Source organism: Chiloscyllium punctatum, chromosome 22 (assembly GCF_047496795.1).
Source record: "Chiloscyllium punctatum isolate Juve2018m chromosome 22, sChiPun1.3, whole genome shotgun sequence".
Classification (NCBI taxonomy): domain Eukaryota; kingdom Metazoa; phylum Chordata; class Chondrichthyes; order Orectolobiformes; family Hemiscylliidae; genus Chiloscyllium; species Chiloscyllium punctatum.
In genome coordinates this window covers 40,712,877-40,738,872 of record NC_092760.1, presented here as the reverse complement: position 1 = coordinate 40,738,872, position 25,996 = coordinate 40,712,877, and the positions used below count along the sequence as shown (strand labels likewise).

The window sequence follows — 25,996 nt, the reverse complement described above, 5'->3', positions numbered from 1 at the left end:
AAAGTTGAAATCCCTGACCATAACCACCCTAGTATTCTTACAAATAACTGAAATCTCCTTCAAATATGTTTCTCAATTTCCTGTTTTTTAGGGGGTCTGTAATGCAATCCCAATAAGGTGATCATCCCTTTCTTATTTCTCAGTTCCACCCAAATAACTTCACTGGATGTATTCCCAGAATTATCCTCCCTAAGTACAGCAGTAGTACTATTCCTGATCAAAAACACCACTCCCCCTCTTCTCTCGTCTCCCTTTGAATCCTTCCTATTGCATTTGTATCCTGGAACATTAAGCTGCCAGTCCTGTCCATCCTTGAGCCACATTTCTGTAATTGCTATGATATCCCAGTCCCATGTTCCTAACCAAGCCCTGAATTCATCTGCCTTCCCCATTAGGCCTCTTGCATTGAAGTAAATGCAGGTTCAGTCCCACCTTGTTCTTTGCTTTGTTCCTTCCTACCCGGAATTTTTAATTCACTCCCTTTTTGCAACTGTACCAGTCTGATTGATCTCTTTCCTCACTATTTCCCTGGGTCCCACCGCCACATCCCCACCCCTCTCCACCACCATCTTACTAGTTTAAATACTCCCGAGCAGCTCTAGCAAATCTCCCTGCCACTACAAAAGATTTTTGCCCACTCATTTAAATCCTGCCAATCAGATAAAGACCCATTTATGCATAGCCTCAATTTTCTCCAAACCTGCTAATTTTGTAATGCATGCCCATGTGTTAGCACTATACTATGGGCTTTGATTTTCTTCATTAACCTTTTGACATGGCACCTTATCAGGTGCCTTCTGTCCACAGGATTCCTTTTACTGACAGTATGTGTTACTCCTTCAAATAACTAACTTAAACTAGTTAAAAGACATTTGGATAGGTACATGGCAAAAGATAGGTTTAGATGGATATGGGTCAAACACAGGCAAATAAGACCATTTTAGTTTAGGATACCTGGTCAACATGGACAAGTTGGGCCAAAGGGCCTGCTTCCATGCCTTAAACCTCTATCACTGTAACATAATTTCCCTTTGAAACCATGGTGACTTTCTGGCAAACTTGAATTTTTCCTATGTATGCAGCAAGAATAATAATTTATTTTATGACTGGGTCTGACGTCAAGCTAACTGGTCTATAGTTTTGTTTTCCTCCCTTCTTCAGGAAAGAAATTATGTTGTTACTTTCAGTCTGTTGGAACCTTTCCAGAATTGAAGGAATTTTGAAAAATTAACACCAACATATTAACTACATCTTTTGCAATCTTAGTGTTGAAGCAGAGTTTAATTAGCAGGGATCTGTGAGAGCAAAATAAATCAACAATACTCAAATCAATTGAACTGATAATAATCAACCTTTATTGTAAATACTGCAACAGTTTGGCTGAGACTTGGAAAGAGGAGGGATCAAGATATTCCCTGTTTCCCTTCCAAGTTTCACGCCTTCACAAAAGGAACACATTATATACTTTAAAATATAATGAGCAATCACAGATTATCATGAAATGTGTGTCACCTGTAACACAACCTTTAGTATAAAAACAATTAATCATTTGCATCATTCCATAACTGTTTCAATTATATGGACCTTTTGTTTAGATTAAGATCTACTAGGAGCTGTTACAAGGTTAAGAATACAGACTGAGTCATGTTTCTGACCTTTTTTTCAGTTTTTTAACTTACTGAATTATAAACTCTAATGCCCAACTTTTTTCCCATCATGCAATGTTAAATGTTGCCCACAATACCACACTAGAATGAAGTTCATTTTACCCAGTCTTGAAACTACAGCTGCTATACTGCTTCTCTGGTGGCTGTAATTTCATAAGTTTCTCCCTTCCATTTTTAATTTACCAGAATGGTTATGTGTCCTTGATTGTGAAGACAGAAACAATATTTGTTTATTTCATTCATCATTAACTTATTGTCTACTATTAACCCACAATTCTCATTCTCTAGAGGACCAACATGTACTTGTACTTGTTATTTTCCTTTTCAAATACAGACAGAAACTCTGTACATTCTCAGCTTCCTTCCTCTGTCTAACTTCTTAGTCCTGAATAACCCTCGACATGTCTGCTGTTCTTTATCTCCTAATCAATCATCTGATCTGTGCAGACATGTAGCAAGTATGTGCCTATTCCTTAAGTTTGATGCTTTCCCTCATTTTTCTTTTAGTTAATTACGGATGGTCGGTCCTTCATTAAGAATCTTTTGTAGTCGGAATATATTTATCATGAAATATCCCTTAAATGTCGATAATTTTGTCTTTATTAATCTATCCTCAAGCCCAATATGCCAATTAATTTTAACTAGCTCAGTTTATGCCCAAATAGTTGCCCTTATTTAGGTTTAATGTACTAATCTTAAGCCTAATCCTATCCCTTTCAACACTTTTATTGTCTTAGAGTAGTATTGGTACATGTTACCCAAGATCAATTTCAATGCTTATTTGAATGTTTTTAACTTGATCATGTGTTCTTTGGTAAAACCAGCATTCCAAAACTGTTGTATATTCAACAATGAGCTTTACGTACTATTAAACATCCTAAGTAGGCCACTTGTGATGCTGGAGAACACGTACCATGTGAATACTTCTATTTGATATCTTAAACATTTTACACTTGTATTAATCCTATTTAAAATCACTTTGTAGATTCCTAATAGTTCACTGCACCCTTGTTGTGCAATCTCAGCATCATCAAAACTGTTTGGGGAAGCAAGGGGAATCAAATGTACACAAAGCACAATTCCACAATGTTGCACTTGATGGTTTATTTAAGTTCTTTTCAAGCATTCCAACTCAAATTTTTAATATATAACATTTATTGAAAAGTTTACAAATATATTCAATATATAAGACATGGAAAAAAGTTAATTGGGAATTCAATTCTAAGGACACTAAGTGGTGAATAAAGACAACAATTGTTACAATATCAAGTTTTGCCAAGTTTAAACAACCAAATTTCTGAACAAAACAACCAGTAATCAGTTGATAGTTGAAAAAGTATCATTCTTGATGAAGTGCTTTTGCCTGAAACATCGATTTTCCTGCTCCATGGATGCTGCCTGAACTGCTGTGCTTTTCCAGCACCACTCTAATCTAGACTCTGATTTCCAGCATCTGCAGTCCTCACTTTTGCCTATGAAATTAATTAAGCTCGTTCCTATCATGAGGGACACAGAATTCTCAGGTAAGGACAGGATCAAGCTCAGATTCACAATTACTGTATACAGGTATTTGGTTCAAACTCACATGCTGTAAGGAATGGAGGGGACACTGGCACCAATAAAACTGCACTTCAGCAAAAGTTAATGTCATTAGACAACCAAAGCAAACCACACAGTCTAAAGATTGATTTGGAGATGCCGGTGTTGGACTAGGATGTTCAAAGTTAAAAATCACACAATACCAGGCTATAGTCCAACAGGTTTAATTGGAAGCACACTAGCTTTTGGAGCCTGATGAAGGAGTGGTGCTCCAAAAGCTAGTGTGCTTCCAATTGAACCTGTTGGACTATAACCTGGTGTTGTGTGATTTTTAACTCCGTGGGCGGCACGGTGGCACAGTGGTTTGGGTGGCACGGTGGCACAGTGGTTGGGCGGCACGGTGGCACAGTGGTTAGCACTGCTGCCTCACAGCGCCAGAGATCCGGGTTCAATTCCCGCCTCAGGCGACTAACTGTGTGGAGTTTGCACGTTCTCCCTGTGTCTGCGTGGGTTTCCTCCCACAGTCCAAAGATGTGCAGGTCAGGTAAATTGGCCATGCTAAATTGCCCGTAGTGTTAGGTAAGGGGTAAATGTAGGGGTATGGGTGGGTTGCGCTTCGGCGGGGCGGTGTGGACTTGTTGGGCCGAAGGGCCTGTTTCCACACTGTAAAGTAATCTAATGATTTTGAGCATCAAAGGGTACTACTGATTAGAGAACAGAGAGATTTGGCTTAATGTGCAAGTGTTACTTACAAAGCGTAAATTAGGTAAATTAACACAATGTGAATAAAAAGACATTAACAGTTCCAACTTCAATTAGGTTTTCATTGAATGGGGAAAAAAGTCACTGTCTAATTCCCTATCTAGAAAACAAACAATCTTCTCATTCCTCAGTTTGAAGATGCAATTGGTTCCAAAATAAGCATTTTTAGTGAAACAAAAGAAATTATTTTTAAAAATTGAATTTGTGGTATTATAAACTTCAGAACTTGAATAACTGTTCATGGATTGATTGAATTAATCACCCAAAGATAAACTTACACATGGAAAGAAGCAGCAATAACTCTATCTGGAGAAAAAAAAACTATTAAAGACAAGGACAAATTATATACAGGAATTGAAAGCAATTAGCTATGCCTGGCAAAAGGAGGAGTGGAGTCAAAAACCAACAAAACTGTTTTGACATCTGCTTGATAAACTGAATGCTTTATGTCTGATTGCCCTGCAGAAGAATTTAATCACAGGAAAGTTTTCTTTAAACAGACAGTTAAGGTCAAATTTAGATTAGATTCCCTACAGTATGGAGACAGGCCCTTCGGCCCAACAAGTCCTCACCGACCATCCGAAGAGTAACCCGCTCAGACCCATTCCCCTACCCTGTATTTACCCCTGACTAATGCACCTAATAACACAATGGGCAATTTAGCATGGCCAATTCACCTAACCTGCACATCTTTGGAGCACCCGGAGAAAACCCACGCAGACACAGGGAGAATGTGCAAACTCCACACAGAGTCACCCAAGGTGGGACTCGAACCCAGGCCCCTGGCGCTGAGAAGCAGTGCAAACCACTGAGCCACCGTGCCGCCCCTTGTAACAAAGAAGCTACTTCTAAGAAGGCAGCAGGCTGCAGACTTACAGTAATTTAGATAAAAGGGCTTTAAAAGAATCATCAATATATCTCATCACAGATCTTAAAGACAAAAATCTGGATAAGAATCAAACACCAGAACCCCCCCCGCCTTTAGCAGAACAACACTGGATCAAGATTGAACCGTGGGCACTTCCAGAGACAAGATACTGTTGAAAGAAACATGGCCAAGTTCCACCAAGCCAAGTTGGGTTTTGAGGCTAACTTGAGGGGTATTATTTTATTTGCTATATGCAATAAAATTTAAATTATTGTTTCAGTATTTGACTGTCTATGAGATTTAAGAAGCCGAATTGAAGGTAACTTGTGGTGATTCACTCGCAACATTATGTAACACTAAAAAATGGAAATTGCTGAAGAAAAAGGGGAGGTCTGGCAGCATCTGTGGAGAGTTGAGTCCAGTGACCATTCTTTAGAACCATTTAAAAGGTGAGCTGATGCTGCCAAGCCTGCTGAGTTTCTCCAGCAATTTCTGCTTTTGTGTATTTCAGATCTCCAGCATCTGCAATATTTTGTTTTACAATATGACAAATATAGTATTATAAATATATATGAAATACCTGTGAAATGTAACAAGTTATGTAGGAAATGCAGCAGCCATCTGTACAACAAATGTAAGAGATATGAATGACCAACTAATTTTTGAGTCTTTCTTGATGCAGGAAGGTTCACTGAAACTCTAGAAGTAGGCTCAATTTTGAACAAAATTGTGCAATGTTTAATATCCTCCTGAACAAGATTTTGCTTTGTGTAACATGTAGCACACTTCCATCAATGCAGAGTTCCTCAGCGTCAGCTGAATATACATGAAAGACAAGAGTACTATTGACTCAACCAAACTGGCAATTGGACAGTGTTACAAATTGATAATAATTACTATATACCCATATGTTATACTTAATGGAGCTTATTCAGAAATTGTTCCAACGCTACAGAATATTAAGAATTCTGAGCTATTCTTTTGGAAGTGGTATTCCCAGGGCTGTGTGATTATGCAAGTTACGAGCTTTTTCTACCTCTTCAGATGAGCAGAGATCTTCCAGAAACACTGTTGCTAAATTACTTAGACGCTTATTTTTAGACATGGAGAACCGGAGCATGCACTCAATAACTGGCATTGCTGTAATTTCCTTCTGGGACAAAGGAGTCATCAAGTACATTAATGTGGTAATTGCAGACAGTACTGTGTCCTCATTCGGGTTGGATAAACAGTTCAGCACTGCCTGAACCCCATTGTTCTGTAAAATGTATTCCTTGTTCTCTTTGTCTAAACAGAGGTTACAGAGACCACCTGTGGAAATAAAAGCATTGTCAACACTTGGGTCAATGAAAACTTAGAGAAGGAAATCATGAACACAAATTACAATGATCACTCTCATTAAGTATTAATTTTATTGTTAATGACCTGACAATTTTCTTCCCATTTAAGACAAACAAGATCATTTATTTACAATTGCTGCAAAAGAAATCATCTTAACCTGAGAATACTAACACTCCCATAATATTCTGAAACACAAAAATTCTATTCTAAAGGCACATTATATATAACTTGTTCCCAACATCTCATGAAAAAGATTGTCAGAAAATTGACTAAATGTGAGTAAGAGTGAAGAGCACCACAGAAAGCAAATACTTCATTTCACATGCAAGTTGATTACAGATTTAAAAATTCATTCATGAGATATTCATGTCACTGGTCTGACCAAATTGCCCAGAAAGCAGTTAAGAGTCAACCACATTGCTGTGGGCCTGAGTTTCATGTCGGCCAAACAAGGTAAGGATGGGGGTAAGGTAAGGATTTTCTTCCTGAAAGGATATTAGTGCAGCAGGATTTTTACAACAATTGACAGCAGTTACATGGTTAACATAAAACTAGCTTCAATTTTATTTTCTGAATTCAAATTTGACCATCTGCCATGGTGGGTTTCAAACTCACCTCCCAAGAACATTAGCTTGGGGTTCTGAATTACTAAGAGAAAGTCAGGACTGCAGATGCTCGAGATCAGAGTCAAAGAGTATGGTGCTGAAAAAGCACAGCCGGTCAGGCAGTATCTGAGGAGCAGGAGAGTCTACGTTTTGAGCATCAGCTCTTCATCAGGATTGTTTTGAAGAGGGGTCACTGGACCTGAAATGTTAACTCTGATTTTTGCTGCCAGATCTGTTGAGATTTTCCAGCAATTTCTATTTTTGTTTCAGATTTCCAGTATTGGGCGGCACGGTGGCTCAGTGGTTAGCACTGCTGCCTCACAGCACCATGGACCCAGGTTCAATTCCAGCTTCGGGCAACTATCTGTAGGGAGTTTGCACTCCCCGTGTCTGCGTGGGTTTCCTCTGGGTGCTCTGGTTTCTTCTCACAATCTAGAGACGTGCAGGTCAGGTGAATTGGCTGTGCTAAATTGCCCATAGTGTTATGTGCATTAATTAGGGAGAGCGCTAGGGTTTAGGTCTGGAAGGATTACTCTTCGGAGGGTTGGTGTGGACTTGTTGAGCTGAATGGCCTGTTTCCATACTGTACGGAATCTAATCTAATCTGCAGTTCTTGGAGTTATTTCTCTCCCCCCCCCCCCCCCACCCCCACACCCCCCACCTCAGGGATCTACCCAAACCGTGATCTTAAAGGGAAAGGTCAGGTTAGCAATTAAATATAGCAATCATGTTCCAGAATCCATCACAGAAAATAAGTACTTAAATATAAAAAAACCTTTAAAGTTTACCTCCAACATTTCTGAAGTTGCACTCGTTCAATGTTTAAGTTGATCATATTTCCTTAATACTTAATTATTAATGATTATGTCAAAAAGGTCAGAATTGAGCAAAGTTTGGATAATCTATATTACCCAACTAAAGAAACTGACAAAATACATATACAAAACTGAGATTTTACCTATTCCAAATTCTACAAATCGTTCATTATCCTCTGTAAGCATATCCAGGAATAGGTCAATGACCTGCAGCTGTCGAAGATACTGATAGTTACTGGGGTCATATGCAAAATTAGCTAGGTTAGCCAGGACTTGTTCCTTTGCCTCTGAGAAGTAAATAGAAGTTAGATTTTAATCATAGAAGACCAACACTGGCAGTCATTGTCATTGGGGGTAATGGACACAATCACACTTATGGCAGTACAAAGATAATGCAAAGTATTTTTTGGTAATATTTGCAGAAAATCCTACCCTGTGAAGTGCTACAATAAATGCCCTAGAATACAACTAATTAAAAATTAACTATAGCATTCAAGACTCTTGGAATCCTTTGTGGTAACAAACATGAGCACAACAAAAAATATTTGCACCTGTGGTTCAATTCCAAATGTCGTTGTCCTTTCTGAATAATTATTGGTGAGAATACGATAGCTCCAATTCCAGACTGCAATAAATAGACGTGGATCACCATTCTACACTTTTATGATCTTACCTTGACTATCGGTATCCTGAAATTCAGTAACAAGGGCCTGTAGGTAATCAAACCGATCTTGGGATTTACTTTCTCTCAGCTGACCTGAACTGGCCATTTCATCCGAAATCCAATTAGCTGCACAGAAAAAAGAGAAAACTGATTAGAAACATGGCATGACTACAGTAAGGAAATTATGCTTGACATAACCTAATATCAGCTGATGTAAGGAGAGAAAAATTACATTAAAAATAAGAAATTACTCCGTCTTCATCAGAAACTTGAGTCTACTCATATGTTCTACTGTTAACAAAATTACAGTACAATGGATCAACTGGCACATTCATCATGTTTCTCTATACTACTGAAAGGGGAAGTCAGACCAGCTGCAGCCACTTGAAAATGACAGTCCAACATGGCTATACAGTTCACTATTCCACTGATTAAATATTTCCATATCTCAATCAAGGCTGTTCCCAGAGATAAACAGCAATAAATATAGACTTCGACTAGAGGACCAACTTGACGAAAGATGCAGTTTGGCCTTTCCTGAAACTTGGCTGGAAGTTGGAGTCCTCTTTAAAACTGAAATTCTTTGAGTACTTCAGATTCATTTTGTGTAGCCATATATGAACAAATCAACGGCACACCCATGGGCTCATAGCAGAAGCAGTAATGCAAAGGTTAGAACAAATAGTCTTACCGCAAATTCAACCTAAACTCTGGGTCAGATATGTGGATGACACCTTTGTAATCATTAAAACCACAGAAATAGAGAACACACACTGGATCATCAACGCCACACTCTCAGGAATCCGATTCACTTGCGAGGAAGAAAAGAACAACCAACTTATGGGCAGCACGGTGGCACAGTGGTTAGCACTGCTGCCTCACAGCACCAGAGACCTGGGTTCAATTCCCACCTCAGGCGACTGACTGTGTGGAGTTTGCATGTTCTCCCCGTGTCTGCGTGGGTTTCCTCCAGGTGCTCCGGTTTCCTCCCATGGTCCAAAGATGTGCAGGTCAGGTGAATTGGCCAGGCTAAATTGCCCATAGTGTTAGGTAAGGGGTAAATGTAGGGGTATGGGTGGGTTGCGCTTCGGCGGGGCGGTGTGGACTTGTTGGGCCGAAGGGCCTGTTTCCACACTGTAATGTAATCTAATCTAATCTGAATAAACTCCCATTCCTAGACGTGATGGTACAGAGAACACCGAACGGAGAATTCACTGCAAAGCTATACAGGAAAGCCACACACACAGACCAAGTCCTGAACTATGAAAGCAACCACCCCAAACACACACAAAAGAAGTTGCATCAAGACACTATTCAAAAGGGCCACAACACACTGCATACACCAGAACTGCAAAAAGAGGAAGAAGAACACCTATACAATGTATTCGACAAAAACGGATACCCGCGCAATTTCATCAACGGATGCCTAAAGGAAAGACAATTGAAGGAGGACATGCCGCAACCCAAAGGACTAGCCACACTACCATACATCAAGAGCATTTCTGAACTGACAGCCAGACTACTGCGACCACTAGGACTCATAACAGCACACAAACCAACAGCCACTCTCAGACAACAACTCACCAGAACGAAGGACCCGATACCCAGCATGAGCAAAACCAATGTAGTGTACAAAATCCCATGCAAGGACTGCACAAAACACTACATAGGACAAACAGGAAGACAGCTAACGATCCGCATCCATGAACACCAACTAGCCACGAAACGACCCGACCAGCTATCCTTAGTAGCCACGCACGCAGATGACAAGCAACATGAATTCGACTGGGACAACACTACGATTATAAGACAAGCCAAACAGAACAGCCAGGGAATTCCTAGAGGCATGGCACTCATCCACAGATTCTATCAATAAGCACATCGACCTGGACCCAATATACCGGCCACTGCAACGGACAGCTGGAACTGACAACCGGAAGCGGCAGATTCAAACTACTACAAATGCCGGAGGAAAGATCACAGAAGCGCTTCACAGGAGGCTCCCAAGCACTGAGGATGTCACCTAGACAGGGAATGAAACGTCTGTAACACAAATTCCCAGCTCGGTGAACAGAACCACAACAACGAGCACCCGAGCTACAAATCTTTTCACAAATCCTGGAAATTCATTTTTGTGACACTGGGAGATCAATTTTCTTTCAAACATTGATAAATACCACTGTGTCATCAGCATCTATGGACTGAATTTTACCACAATTCATTTAACTGTTAATATTGTCAAGTTTCATGGAAGATCTTTCTCCTTGAACCTTAATGAACCTTTTCACGTTATTTTCCCAAACTTGCCACATTACCCACGCACGCTTCATATTTTGGTCTGCTTGTCACAGACCAAAATGCTTCCATTGCCAGGATATCCCAGGATTCCTGGCATTGGTGCCAACTTTAAAGCCCAGCTTTGCACCTGGTCAAGCACTGGCAGGCTGCATTTGCCCTAAACTATTCGTTTCATGTGCCCCAGACATGTTGGACAGAGGGTAATGAGCATCCTGCTTTGTCAATGTGGACTGCACGTGAATGCTACCTGTGGAGTATGTTGAGATGTTGATAACTGATGAAGATCTGGAGGAGCAAATGGCAAGATGGACTCAAACAGTTTACTACTTTGATTTTCATGTCCAGAATTCTCACTGTCCAGTTTCAATGTGGCAGGTGGGATAATGGGAAACTGCATAGCATATCAGGTGGGTTATGTAATAATGAGAATGTTAATGCTAGGTAATGCATACAAATATGCTCTTGCTATGAACCACCTAGAATCTCATGTTGCCAAACAACACTTCTTTGAAAAATGGATCTTTTTGCTCTTGATGACAAGAAGCTCCTTGTGCGATACTCCCAAATTTCTTACCAATGCCCACATTGTTCAGAGGCTGAAAAGATTCAGCCATTTATTTCACATCAACAGCTTTATAAATCTGTTTCAACTTTAGTTTCTTTGTTATAAGTGCTAGGAATACTCAGCAGTTGTTTGGTTGTGATTTGCATTCTTCCATGTGCAAGATATGATGAGAACACAGCCTCAGAGCTTTTGTGAGATCAGATGAGATTATTTGCTGCCCAGGTTTTGATGGTTGAACAAACTGATTCAGAAAAGGCAAGTTCAATCATAAATGCCACATGGAAAATTATACCTTGATGGAGTGGGATAAGCTCTGCTGATGTTTTGTTTGCAAGACTTGGTGTCTAATTTGGACCTTCTGAATAGATGCCTCATTATGTTGGAGAACTGCCCACAGAATCAATTGCGACGAGAGCTTTCTGCTTCTCATAACTAACGTTAATAATTTCATCTTTCATTTGATAGCAGCCTACCATCTTTCATCTGGTCCATACGGACAAGCTGATTAAGCTTTTCTTTATTGAAATGCTTGCCCTCTAAAGGATTGCTTCTTCGCTGATGACATATCCTTGGGTTCACATTGAAAAGACAGTATTGTAGACAATAGAGGATGAGAAGTTTTTGTTCTTGCTCAGTGCAAGTTGTCCAGATTTAGGCACCATTTGGTAACGTACTGAGGATACAAGCTTTGTAGGTTTTGGTGCTTCAGATCAGTTTGTTGTTTTGCTAATCCAATTTTGTTAATCAACCAAAGATGGCGGCAGCCATTCCAATATGTGCGCTCAGCTCTTCATCAAAGGATGTCAATGTAATTTCACCATAGCAGAATTTGCTGACTACTGCCAATGGTATGCTGAATCACATCACAACCAGAGACACCTTGTCATATAACTATAAATTTCTTGAACACTTTGATTAGAGAGAAAACTATACTGGTGTGAGACAGATCTATGAGCCTTTAGAGCTGGTCTTCTGGCTGGGAACTATTTTGTATCATCAACATATCGAAGTTCCCTGATTAGGATATGCTGCACCCTTGTCAAGGTTTATAGGCTTGTTTGGTTGAGAATGATGTGTGGAAGTGTACTCCTTCCATGTCAGCAGATAAAGCATACGAGAAAGTGAGGACTGCAAATGCTGGAGATCACTGTGTGGTGCTGGAAAAGCACAGCAGGTCAGCCAGCACCGATAAGCAGGAGAATCAACATTTTGAGCATATGCCCTTTATCAGGAATGTTTTTTTTGGGGAGAGGGGATGCGGGGAGCGGTTTGAGATAAGGAGGGTGGGGGCAAGGTAGCTGGGAAGGCAATAGGCAGATGTGTGTGGGGGAGTGATAGGTTGGAGGGAAGGGTGGAGCAGCTAGGTGGGAAGGAAGATGGGCAGGTAGGACAGTTCAAGAGGGCAGTTAAGAGTTGGAGGGTTGAATCTGAATGAGGGAGGGGAAGGGGAGATAAGTAAACTGGTGAAGTTGACATTGAAGCAGTGTGGTTGTAGGGTCCAAAGGTGGAAGATGTGACATTCTTCCTCCAGTCATCATGTGGTTTGGATTCGGCAGTGGAGGTGGCCAGGACTTGCACATCCTTGGCAGAGTGGGAGGGGGAGTTGAAGTGTCCAGCCACAAGGCGGTGGGGTTGTTGGATAAGTGTGTCCCAGAGATGTTCCCCGAAATGCTCCATGAGTTGGCATCTTGTCTCCCCAATGTAGAGGAGACCACATTGAGAGCAACTGACAGTAGATAAGGTGCTTAGATATATAGGAAAATCTCTGCTGGATATGAAAGGATCCTTTGGGGCCTTGGACAGAGGTGGGGGGGGCTGGTATTGATGCAGGATTTAAACGTTTTGCGGGGGCAGGGAAGGTGCTGCGAGTGGAGGCTGTGTTGGTGGTGGGCGTGGACCAAACAAGAATGGCGGAGGGAATGGTCTCTGTGGAACGCAGATAGGGGTGGGGAGGTAAACATCTCTGTGGTGGTGGGATCTGATGGTAGGTGGCGGAAATCGTGGAGGATAATGCACTATATCTGGAGGTTACTGGTGTGGAAAGCAAGGACCAGGGATGTTCTGTCCTTGATGCAGTTGGAGGGGTATGGTACCAGGGCAGAGGTGCAGGAAGTGGAGGAGATACACTGGAGGACACTGTTGATCATGTGAGAAACGAAATTGTGATCCTTGAAATAGGAGGCCATCTGGGATGTCTTGCAGTGAAATTGCTCCTCCTGGGAGCAGATACAGCAGAGGCAAAGGAATTGGGAGTAAGGGATCGCATTTTAACAGGAGGGGTACTTGGGAGGAGTTGTAGTCCAGGTGACAGTGGGAGTTGGTGGGTTTGAAATAGATGCCTGTGTTGAGTTGGTCACTAGAAATGGAGATGGAGAGATCCAGGAAGGGGAGGGAGATATACAAGATGGTCCAGGTGAACTTAAGGTCAGGGTGGAAGGTGTTCGTGAAGCTGATGAACTGTTCAATCTCCTTGTGGGGGCACAAGGGGGCACCAATACAGTCATTGGAGGAAAAGGTGGGGGATGGTGCCAGTCTAATTGTGGAAGATGTACTGTATCACATATCCTACGAAGAGACAGGCATAGCTGGGGCCCATGCGAGTTCCCATCATTACCCCTTTGATCTGAAGGAAGTGGGAGAAGTTGAAGGATAAGTTGTTGAGGATGAGGACCAGTTCTGCCAATCGAATGAGTGGATCGGTGAAGGGGTACTGGTTGGGTCAGAGGGAGAGGAAGAAACAGAGGGCTTGGAGGCCTTCACCATGGCAGACAGACATGTATAGGGACTGGATATCCATGGTGAAGATAAAGCATTGGGAGCCGGGGTAATGAAAGTCATGGAGGAGGTGTAGATGGTGGCCCGAATGTACGTGGGGAGTTCTTGGACCAAGGGGGACAGTACGGTGGCCCAAATGTATGTGGGGAGCTCCTGGACCAAGGGGGACAGTACAGTGTCAAAATATGAGGAGATAAGTTTAATGGGGCAGGAGCAGGTGGAGACAACAGGTAGATAATAGGAGACAATAGACTGGGACAGTCAGGTTTGTGGATTTTGGGTAAGAGGTAGAACCGGGCGACGCAGAATTCAGGGACTATGAGATTGGAGGCTGTGATTGGGAGATCCTGTGAGGTGATAGTCTGGGAGATAGTTTAGAGATAGGAGGCAAGGTCATGGTCGAGGGGGTAGCAGGAGGTAGTGTCCACGAGTTGGCGCCTGGCTTCAGCCATGAAGAGGTCTGTGCGTCAAACTACCACTGAAACCCCCTTGTCCACTGGTGCGGTTAGGGTTGGACTGGAGGGCTGTTCTTTGCGAGGGTGAGAGGTTGGAGTGGGAGAGAGGGATGGACAGGTTGAGGGGCTCAGTGTCATGGCGGCGGTTAGAGATAAAGTGGTTGAGGATGGGTAACAGACCAGGTCAGTGTGTCCAAGTGGATGGAGGATGCTGGAGGCGGGAGAACGGGTCCTTGGAATCACAATTGAAAAAGGTAAGCACGGAGGCAGTGGAAGAAAAATTTGATGTTGCAATGGATGTTTGGGGGGGGGGGGGGAAGAGCTGTGGGACAGTAAAAACTCAGCAGGGCTGCGGGCAAGGACCTGTTGTATAGCTGCAGTTGGATGGAGACTGTTTCTGGAGTGAGAGTGTGGTCATAGGATCATTGGTGAGGCCACCAGAGGAAGTGATGTGAACAGTGGCAGTCAGAGGGGCAGAAGCGGTGTGTTCTGTGGCACCTGGGGGTGGGGGTTGGGCAAGTGATGTTTTGGGCAGCCTTCGCAGAAGCAATTTCTTCAACAGCGGCGTTCTCAGTGGCAGCTGGGAGGCATCATGGTCGGTGGGGCTGGGGCAAGTGACATCAGTGGGAGCAGAAGTGGGACATTGGCAGCTCAAGAAAAGTGGTGCTTTCAGTAGTGTGTGCAGGGGTGGTGTGATCGTCAACGGTGTTCCATCAAGGGGGGTGGAAGTGGTGTAGGTGGTGGCAACCACGGGAACAGAAATGAGGTGAGGACAGCATTCAGGGGTGTCAGTGGCAGAGGTTACAGCGATGTTCACAGAGGTTCTGGCAGAGATCATGAAGGTGGTATGGTCAGCGGTGGCTGCAGCCTGTGGGGAGGCAGGGTCGGAAGTGACATCATTTGCAGTAGTAGCAGTGGCTGTCGAGACTGCATGGATAATGGTGTTCAATCAGTTCTGGAAGCGGTCAAGGAATCCCAACTTTGGAGGTATGTATATGAGAGTTGGGTGTCCAAGAAGCTGGAGGGGGAAAAAAAAAGTGTTTGTTGAGCGCATGGATCTTTCTCAGGATGAAGAATAGTGGAGGTCCTTTGCAGATGTGGGAGATTGTGGCCCTGAGCAGGGCAGCGATGATTGCCCCCACTTGCAGCCATGTGGTGGCACACGGCTGCAAGCGTGGAGCAGAGGATCTGGAAGGAGAACTATTTCTGGACGCTTTGGATTTGCTGCAGGTAGCGGTTGTCCTGGTCAGGCCCAGATTGTGATGGTCTGAATGTGTCCCACATGGACTCCAGCCTACATCAGTTGCATTGGCAGATGCGAAGGAAGGAGACGTGGCTGGAGTAGTGGGTCTGCTTCAGGGTGTGGTTGAAGACGCTGGGGCAGAGGAGATAACCTGAGGGGAGCAGTGAGATCCTTGTGGAGGGAGGAGGAGAAGAACTTCTTCAAGGTGGGCATTCTTGGAAGAGGCTTTGCAGTAACGTTACAGTGACCAGGAGAAAGTGAGGACTGCAGATGCTGGAGATCAGACTCAGTAGGACAGAGAAAATCATACCAAACCAAACAAAAGGCTAAAAAGCCACCGCTTTTCACCGCATTCTTGATTTTCAAACTGCCAGCAGTGGAGCTAACAAACTGAACGGTGCCACATATATCATGAAAAGAACATAAGACTGCAAGATAGCTGCATTTCCATCATTTCTGCTGGATGCCCGCCTGTTCATGCTGTCAAATGCTTAGATGAGATCCTTTCATGAGAAGGTAGTGTGCAGTTTACTGCTCTCTGCATTTCTCTTGAAGCTGATGTGGAGAGAATATCATTTCTACCACTAAACTATCCATTCTGAAACCTCCAGATATATTCTATTGGCTAGTCAATGGTGCCTTTTAGAAAGATAGTCCCTCGTGATTGCTGATGAGTGAGAGGTATCAAAAGTCATTGAAATTGCCTCCAATGCCTTTGTTCTTATATGGCATGATAATATTTGCATCATGCATCTTCTGTGGGACAGAGTCTCCTTTCCAGCAGAGAAAGAGGTTGTGAAAGTAGGCTTTCCACATTTTCATGGTTCAGTTGGTACTCTTTGCTTTCTTAGCTGCCAGCAAGTCAAAGATCTTTTCAAAGTCAAACAGTGAGAGTTCTGTGTAGAATTCATACATGGGAGGTAGCAGATTATCAAAAATATACAGGCAGGAGGCTGGGAGAACACAGCAAGCCAGGCAGCATTAGGAGATGGAGAAGTCGACTTTTTGGGTGTAACCCTTCTTCAGGACTAGGGGTGGGTGCAGGGGGAGCTGCAGATAAAAGGGGTGGAGGGGACAGGGTGGTGAAGTGGGGATAGGTGAAGACAGGCAGAGGGCACAACCTGGTTAGTCAGTGGGAGGAATGAATCTGGTTGGAGGCAGAGAGCAGCGGAAGGGAAGAAGAGGGGCAGGGAAGGGATTTGGAGGATGGAGAGGGAAGTTATTTGAAATTGGAGAACTTAACGTCGAGTTCTCCGGGCTGTAGGCTGCCCATGTGGAAGATGAGGTGTAGTTGTATTGTTTTGGCAATAGAGGAGGCCAAGGATGATCATGTCAGAAACGGGGAATTGAAATGGGTGGTGACTGGGAGGTCCGGTCGGTTAAACAACTATTCATATCATGAATTTAGTTGTAGAATAGTCTACCAGGCAGCAAGCCTACATGTTCCTATCACAGTACTTCCAGTTATGAAATCCATTTTTAAAAGTTAACCCATTTGTATTGAATAAGCCAACATTCTATGAATATTGTTAGAATGCAAGGAATAGTGTGTTTGACGATTACATTATCATCATAACATTAAATTTTGCGTAGTAATAGGGTCAGGAAGAGAGGAAGAGTGGTTGCAATGCTTTCAAGAGTTTACACAGAACAGTTCAAGGATGATTGGACAGTCAGTTTCATTGGGTTGTAGTCTGACTTGCATGAGGAGTAACTATCCCATTCTCTGAAAATCCTCTTAAATTAAACATTTACTAGGTCATCTCCACTCATATTTTGGAATCTATTGCATTGTCTTCAGCATGGAAAAATCAGCCAGCTAAAATTGATCCACAACTCCAGTGCCAATAGCTTGTGTGTATTACATGTCCTCCACTATAGATCAATATGTGGGGCAAGACAGTTTTCGAGTTTACCTGTCACTTGGTCAAAGTGCTTTAAGACAACAATCTGCAGAGTTTTACATTTTTCTCAGAAGTGTGTGACTTTTCAAGGAAATATATAAATAAATAAATCTATATACATATATTATATGCACAATCTTATATTGTTAATAATCATTGCTTGAGAAAGTTTTGTTGGCAATAAATTAATTGTTAGTGAAAGAAACTTGGTTGACTTATTTCTGATACTGAACTAAATACAGTCTGACACCTATACAATCAGCATTATCACTGTTCTCCTTAAAATTCAATTTTGTATTGGCCAGTGCAGAGTAGGATGAAAAAAATGTTTCAGTTCATTCCTCCGACCTCCACTGTAACATTCCTTACCTGCAAATTTCAAACGAGCAAGTTTGGTGGATGATTGGACTGACTTTCTTCTTTGAATATGATCATCCTCAGCATATGGTTTTCTATTGCCATGAGCCGTACATTCTATACTGAAAACCAATAAAAATCAATAAATTAAATTAACTAAAAAAAGAAAGGACCAAACCATACATAGGCACTGCAACAAAACTCAACTCATGAAAGGATATTTATATTAAAATGCAACCGTTTGTGTGTGTGTGCGCGTGCGCACGTGCGCGCTTGGTGGTGGTGGTGGCAGAGATAGGTTAGACACCAGACCCAGTGGTGCACAATGACCATTAAGTCCTCCAGCCTACCAGCAAGCAGCACATGCTCCCTTGCCAGAAGCACATGAATGTGGATGTAACTACTGCAAATAAGCAGGCATTTAGATCAAACAACCCATTTCACAGTCAACCTCAAAAATGTACAATCTCTGGAGAACAAGATGGACGAAATCAGATCACGGCTCAGCTTCCAGCGTGAACTGTGCGACTGCTGCGCACTCTAATTCACAGAAACCTAGCTTAACCCATCCCATTCCCAACTGCACACTTCAGGCTGATGGTTTTTCTATCGATCGCATGGAATGTACAGCATCCTCGGGAAGACAAAAGGGTTTGCTTTTTAATCAACAACTTATGGTGCACGGACATTGCAACCTTGGGCAGCCATTGCTCTCCAAACCTTTAATTCCTCATCGTCAAATGCCACCCCTTCTATCTACCATGGGAATTTACCACTGCTATACTAGCAGCTGTGTACATACTGTCACAAGCAAAGGTTGAGGAAGCTCTGGATATGCTGTACTCCACCACTAACACCCTGGTTCTGGATTAGAGAGGTGCTGGAAAAGCACAGCAGTTCAGGCAGCATCCGATGAGCAGGAAAATCGATGTTTCGGGCAAAAGCCCTTCATCAGGAATAGAATCACCCTGGAGATGGAACACCCCGAGGCCCTGTTTATTGTGACTGACGACTTCAATTAGGCCAATCTAAGGAAGGTGTTGCCCCAAGTACCACCAGAATATTACCTGCCCCACTAGGGACCCGAACATTTTGGACCACTGCTACACCATTGTGAAAAATGCCTACCGCTCCATCCCCCGCCCTCATTTCGGGAACTCCAACTACAATGCCTTGCTTCTTCTCCCGGCTGACAGGCAATAACTCAAGCAGGAGACCCCCTCATAGATACAGGTCCACTGCTGGTTGGTGGAGGCAGAGGATCGATTCCGGTGCTGTCTGGAATTGGCTGACTGGGCCATGTTCAAATCGTCCGCAGGTACCTTGGATGAATATACCACCACTGTCACAGGCTTTATCAGCAAGTGTGTGGAGGACTGCATACTGTGGAAGTCAACCCGGGTGTTCCCCAACATAAAACCCTGGATGAAGCAGGAGATACAGAACTTGCAAAAAAACCAGGCATGAGGCCTTCAGATCAGAAGCCCCACTCAAATATAAGGAACCTGAGTATGACCTTCGCAGAGCCAAAGACAGCCAAGAACCAATGCCGATCCAGACTAGAGCCCCAGACTATGGCAAGGTCTGAATGACATCACAGGTTCTAAAAAGAGACTGTGCAAGATAGCAGATGATGACAGATTGTCTCAATGCCTTCTAGGCTCACTTTGAGCAGAATTTCGGTGGAGAGGTTACACCTATTCCGACAAGTCCTGACAAACCTATCCAAACAGACACTGCATCAGAGGTCAGATCAGTTTTCCTTCATGTGAATCCAAGGAAAGCGATGGGACCAGACGAATGACCAGACCGTGCACTCAGCATGCGCAGATCAACAGACAGAGGTCTTCTCGAATATCTTCAGCCTCTCCATGCAGCAGGCCACTGTCCCTGCCTGTTTCAAGAGGGCCAACATCATCCCCGTGCCAAAGGTGGCTCATGCAGCATGTCTCAATGACTACCGCCCAGTGGCCCTAACTCCGGTGGTCATGAAGTGCTTTGAAAGGCTGGTCATGGCATTAATAAACTCCAGCCTCCCCACTACTCTTGACCCACTCCAATTAGCCCATTGGACCAACAGATCCATGTCAGATGCCATATCACTTGCTCTTCACTCCTCCCGAGAACATCTTAACACCAAGAACAGCTACGTAAGAATCCTACTCATTGACTACAGTTCAGCCTTCGACAGTATTATCACCTTGAGACCAATTACTAAACTTGGCGATCTCAGATTAAGCCCCACTCTCTGCAACTGGATCCTCAGTTTCCCGACCCACAGGCCAAAATCAGTGAAGACTGAGGACAATATTTCATCCTCACTAACACTCAACACTGGAGCCCACCAGGGATGCGTACTCAGCCCCCTCCTGTACTCACTGTATACCCATGACTGCTTTGACAAATACCAGACTAATGCCATTTTCAAGTTCGCTGATGACACTGCCATAATTGGTTGAATCTCAGATGGCGACAAAACAGACTACAATGGGGAGATGAAAGACCTGGAAAAATGGTGCACTGAGAACCTAGCTCTCATGCTGACAAAACCAAGGAACTCATTATTGACTTTCGGTGAGATGTTACTCATGCCCCCTACACATTAACAGCACAGAGGTGGAACAAGTGGAGTGTCATGCTCCTGGGAATGGTCATCAACAACAAGCTTTCTTACTCTCTTCATCTGGATACACTGGTTACAAAGGCCCAACAACATCTCTTTTTCCTCAGGCAGCTGAGAAAATTTGGCATTGCGAATACCCTTGCCAACTTTTATAGGTGCGCCATAGAGAGCACTCTGTCTGGATGTATCAGTACCTAGTATGGTAAATGTACCACTCAAGATCAGAAACGGCTATAGAAAGTGGTGAACTTGGCCTGGACAATCACAAAGGCCAACCTCCCATCTGTAGAATCCATCTACCAGGCCTACTGTCAAGGAAAGGCTGCCAGCATTCTCACAGATCCATCCCACCCTGGCAATGCTTTTCTACAACCTCTGGCATCGAGGAGAATGTACAGAAACCTGAACACACGCACCAGCCAGTTTTGAAACAGTTTCTACTCTACTGTTGTTAGAATACTGAATGGACTCTCAAACTCATAGCATTTGCCTGTACTTGTGTTTTTGCCGCTGTTTACCTATTATTTACTTATCTATGTGATCTGCTTGTACAGCTTGCAAGACAAAGCTTTTCACTGTGCTTTGGTACATGTGATAATAAATTCAATTCAACTGATAGACTTCGCCAAGCCCAAGAACACAGATAAGGTCATCTGACATGGCTGTTAATACTCCCCTGCCCCACCTCATCCCACCAGCTGACCAAATAACAGGGCAGAAGTGCAGACAAAAATTAAGAAGCAACCCCATCAAAAATACAGTTGGGGCTGTAACATGCACACTACAACAGATTCAAGTCAACAAAACCCAGAAGCTCTCTGGGAGGCCATGAATCACTTTAACCTCAGTTGCATGGGAATCCTGCCTGCGACACTCTGCATGTCAAATCCCTGATGGTGAAGCAGAAAACTCTAAGCCTCCCACAGAGGGATCTGTTACCTCTGAACGGCATGACAGAATGCCCTTTAAGGACTCAAAAGTTACACCCGAAATGTCAACTTTTCCACCTCCTGATGCTGCCTGGCTTGCTGTGTTATTCCAGTCTCCTGCCTGTCTATTTTGGATTCCAACATCTGCAGGTTTTTGTTTCTTAGGGCAGAGTGTCCTGGCATGTCAAGTAATTCATGAGAGCAAGGACGTAAAAGGCGTGCAGCAGAATCCTATACTGTAAGTCTATCTATGTAGAATGCAATGGCAAGATGACAAATTGTGGACTAGGTTAAAACATTTTACTTGCACTTCAAGAGAAACAAAAAAGGACCTTTGACATACTAACACATACATTAACTCATAGCAGTTCCAGAAAGCAAAATACTATGCTGAGCCACATATGCATTATTAAATATAAAATAATTGCCATTATTAATAGAGATCAAATGCAGACTTTGTTGAACACCTTTGCTCTGATAGATTGGGGTTATTCTTACTATCAGTTGCTTGCTATTTCAACACATCATTTTGCTCTCATATTAACATTTCTGGCTTTGGCCTGTTGCAATGGTCCAGCCAAGTCCAGTGCAAACTAGAGGAACAGCACCTCATTTTTCACTTAGGCACTTTACAGCCTTTAGAACACAACATTGAGATAAACAGTTTCAGACCACAAACACTGCCTCCACATTTTGATTACACCTCATTCTCCACTCTGGCCACCATTACCCACCCCGGCCACCATTACCCACCCCCACCAAGCTCTCAGGAGAGCTAAAAATCACGACACCAGGTTATATACCAACAGGATTAAATTGGAAGCACTAGCTTTCAGAGCGTTGCTCCTTCATCAGGTGGTTGTGAAGTACACAATTGTAAGATACAGAACTTTTTTTGCTATCAATTCTGTGTCTTATAATTGTGTACTCCACAACCACCTGATGAAAGAGCAACGCTCCGAAAGCTAGTGCTTCCAATTAAACCTGTTGGATTATAACCTGGTGTCGTGTGATTTTTAACTTTGTACACCCCAGGCCAACACCGGCTCCTCCAACTCAGGAGAGCTGACCTATTTTCTGCTGTAAACACCTACCACGTTTTACTTCCAAAGCAGTCCCTTTATTTTTTTGCCTGGGCACTCCCACCACCTGCCCCACTTGCTCTTCCTCCCCATTATCAACAGCACAAAGGTCGCATATTCCAGCGCTTATCGGTTCCAAAAAGGACTTGGAGTCAAAACGTTAACTTTGTTTCTCGGTCGACAGATGCTTCCAGAGCTGCTGTTTCCCCAACACTTTCTTGTTTGTTTCTGATTTAAAATACGCCAATGCTTTGCTTTCATTTGTACAAGGTGCCTGTGGGACAAATTGGGGCAGGTTGAATTTGAAACATCTGCGTTGGCACAGCAACTACCATTGAGGACATTTCCAGATATTACATATTTCATGAGTAAATCCGGTTTGATTGAAATCTTGTTACCAGATATCTAAGTAATTACTTGAAGGAACTTTCTTCTCTAAAACATTAGACAATCACATTAGAATTGTAAGCCAGCTGCTCCATTATATAAAATACACTGACCAGATCCAGTATAATGAAAGAACTGCAGCAAGACACAGAAGCTTAACTCAAAACAGAATCCACATTTGACCCCAAGTCGGAAGTTGTACAAAAACATTGACGTTATTTCCTGGGAAACGAGAATCGTTACAGAGCGTGCGCGTAGGACCCAGAACACCACTCAGTCTCCCAAACAGCGCCAACTGGCGGACAGGATGAGTTTCTATTTAAAAGGCCATTTCAATCGTTTCGTTCTTTTCAGTGTCTTTCATCACACAGGAGTTCTGACCTGATTTTAAAGTGTTCGCACCGCGATCAATTTGAGCACAACACTCTCCAAAAACAACATCGCGATAATGAACAATCAGTTTCTCTAAGGATTGGTGGGCACCCGTTTGAAATGGGGACGTGAGATCTTTTCGAGGCACCTGAGAGAGCAGACAGGATCTTGGTTTTGAGATCAGAACGGTGCCCCTGACAAGGACAGCAACTCTCAGTGCTGTACTGGAGGTTCGGTGTATTGACCTCAATCCTGGAATGGAGTCCCTGTGATACAGAGGAGAGTGAGTGTCAGTCAAACCACGGCTGACAACTGCACAATACTTTAAAAAAAGTATAAAGTTAAAAATCACACAACACCAGGTTATAGTCCAACAGGTTTAATTGGAAGCACACGAGCTTTCAGAGCGACGCTCCTTCATCAGGTGATTGTGTCCAAAAAGTATGGTGGTATATTGCAAAGTAACAGAAGCCAGGATAGACCAATGTATGGAACATGTATTATGTAACACACTATTTCTGTGCTTTGCAAGTCAATCTGAGTCAAATGTTTCAGTGTACGTGCGTGGAAAGTTTTAATATGTACTTTTCACGCAGAGGTGACGAGGAGATAAATTCAGCATTTCCTCTTGCTGGCTACTTCCTAATTTCCTGTTCTCTTTGAAAATGTTCACTATTGTTTGTGTTTGAGGACCAAAATTCATCCATGTGGGATGTGGGGGAAATAATGTTACTTCTGCAATTCCATTTTACAAAGTAAATGAGCTCACACCAGTGTGTAATTGTTTTAGCCAAGAGCTGAGTCAACAAGAATGGAAACGATGTGGAGGAAATATATAATTGTTTTTGTATTAGCTAAAATTGTATGTCAGAATGAGATGTGACAGCAAAACAATGGTAGACATTACGGGCAAATAGATAAGATGTTGTGAGGGGATGAAGTTAAGCTAGATACGCCTGTACAAACAGTAGGTATAAACATCTGCTTCCCACTTTTACAAAAACACAGGAACAAACCCCAATTAAAAGGGTCATAGGGATCAGAACTGCCTCAGGAAAGGCACAGATGAAGGGGGTAGATAATGATGAAGAAAGAATATGCCTAACAATGACCTACAGCAGGATGAGGTCAAACAGCCTTGTGAGGCCAGAAATAAGCATTTTGTCACAGACAAGGCTGGATAAGGCAAGAAATAAACAGGGGTAATGGGGGCCGGTCTTAGGGAAGTGGAAGATGCAAACAGGGGAGGAGCAGTGTAAAACAAAAGAAATCAAATTATATAAATGTGTATGAATTGAATTTGGTGTGTATGTCCTCTGCCTTATAGACACTGGACATCACACCCACTTGCAAGTGTAAAATAAATGACACTGCTGATTCAGGTCTTGTCTCGGACTGAAATTATTGAAGTGAGTGGGCTTTGTTTCTCACAATCCATGAGTAAGATATCAAAATAGAATAAAATGTTTAGGTTGGCTGTTTAATTCGTCTGTAACACAAGAATTAATGTTTGGACCTCCACAATCTGTAATCCGTAGAATTGATTCAGCGTGTGTGGACTGCCTGTAGTCGATCCAAGTTTGCTGACAAGCAAAGTAGGAAACAAAGTTGTCATGAAGATGACATTGAAAATCAATACAATCATCATCACTGGAGTGATCTTCTTCGTTTTCTTCGTACACGATAGATGTGCCATGTATTGGTCTGGAGTGTGTTATCTACCACCATGATCAGGAATGCTGTTGAACTGGTATTTAGGCAAGACCATTCATTCTTGCTTTTCAAATATAAATTGTGTCAGGGATGGTAATCCCTTCTTCACTGATGTTGTGTGAAAATGCAGTAATGCAATGTAAAAATCGTGCCTGAAATGGGGTAATGAAATTAAATGGGTCACTCTCCACTTAGCACACATTTTGAAATGGTGTATTGCAGTGATTTGTCAGACCTATCTGATACAAGATATTATCAACTGAAAGTATCAGAAAATAACAGCATGTCAGCAATGGTCACACTCATTGTGTTGCTAAATCATTGAACAGTGGGAGATTTGGAGAGATAATCCACCACAACGATGCAAATTTCCCCATGGACTATGAATAAGTCTCTTGCTACTTTTGAACAAAGCTGGGATGGAATATTGTGTAGTTATGGAGGTCCTTCCACTACTAGAGTTGATTTGTTTGGCATACCTCCCATCTATTCACAAGTAATTTAATATTCGGATTAACCCCCGGCAAGTACACAGAATTGCATACTTATAATCTTGTGTGTTCAATGCCCATGTGTCCTTGGTGTAACGAGGCTTCATATTTTGGTGTAATGCTTTTGCTATTAGAACAAGTTGGCTCTTGATAATTTATGATATACCAAGTCAGCCTCTATTTGGCCAAAATGAACAAGTCTTCTCAGGCATTTCTTTCATAATGTTAGACCATCCCTGGATAATTTTTTTACAACACTCATAGGTGATCAACTTTGCCAGTTATCCACTGCAATTGTTCACACTAATGTTCAACGAAGTGTAACAGATCAATCTTGAGAAGATTATCAACTTCATTGTTTAGAGCATCAATCCATAGATCAGTTAGAATATCTTGGTCTTTGTATGGGTTGGCTAATCTTCTCAATGTGACAGTTTTAATCAGCTTGATATCTGGCTTATATCTCAATGCCATATCCTTGAAGATAGTTGACTAATTTGATTGCACCATGTGTGGTTTGGTCTGCTACAATGGATGTGGT

The 25,996-nt window shown here is 42.7% G+C and overlaps 1 protein-coding gene across 2 annotated transcripts; it reads right to left on the bottom strand.

Moving 5' to 3' along the window:
• Positions 1-1,332: 1,332 nt before the first annotated feature.
• On the bottom strand, positions 1,333-23,078 carry armc7 (armadillo repeat containing 7). Of its 2 annotated transcripts, none has more exons than XM_072592098.1 (5): positions 22,993-23,078; positions 17,871-17,980; positions 8,271-8,387; positions 7,741-7,884; positions 1,333-6,147 (listed from the first exon to the last, which is right to left on the bottom strand). In XM_072592098.1, the coding sequence occupies exons 3-5, from the start codon at positions 8,365-8,367 to the stop codon at positions 5,810-5,812; spliced, it is 579 nt and encodes a 192-aa protein (XP_072448199.1). In that variant the 5' UTR covers positions 8,368-8,387; positions 17,871-17,980; positions 22,993-23,078; the 3' UTR covers positions 1,333-5,809. The 2 variants fall into 2 exon arrangements, with proteins under 2 accessions (XP_072448199.1, XP_072448200.1); XM_072592099.1 differs by having other exon boundaries at positions 17,871-17,975; positions 22,993-23,050.
• Between the last annotated feature and the right edge of the window lie 2,918 nt (positions 23,079-25,996).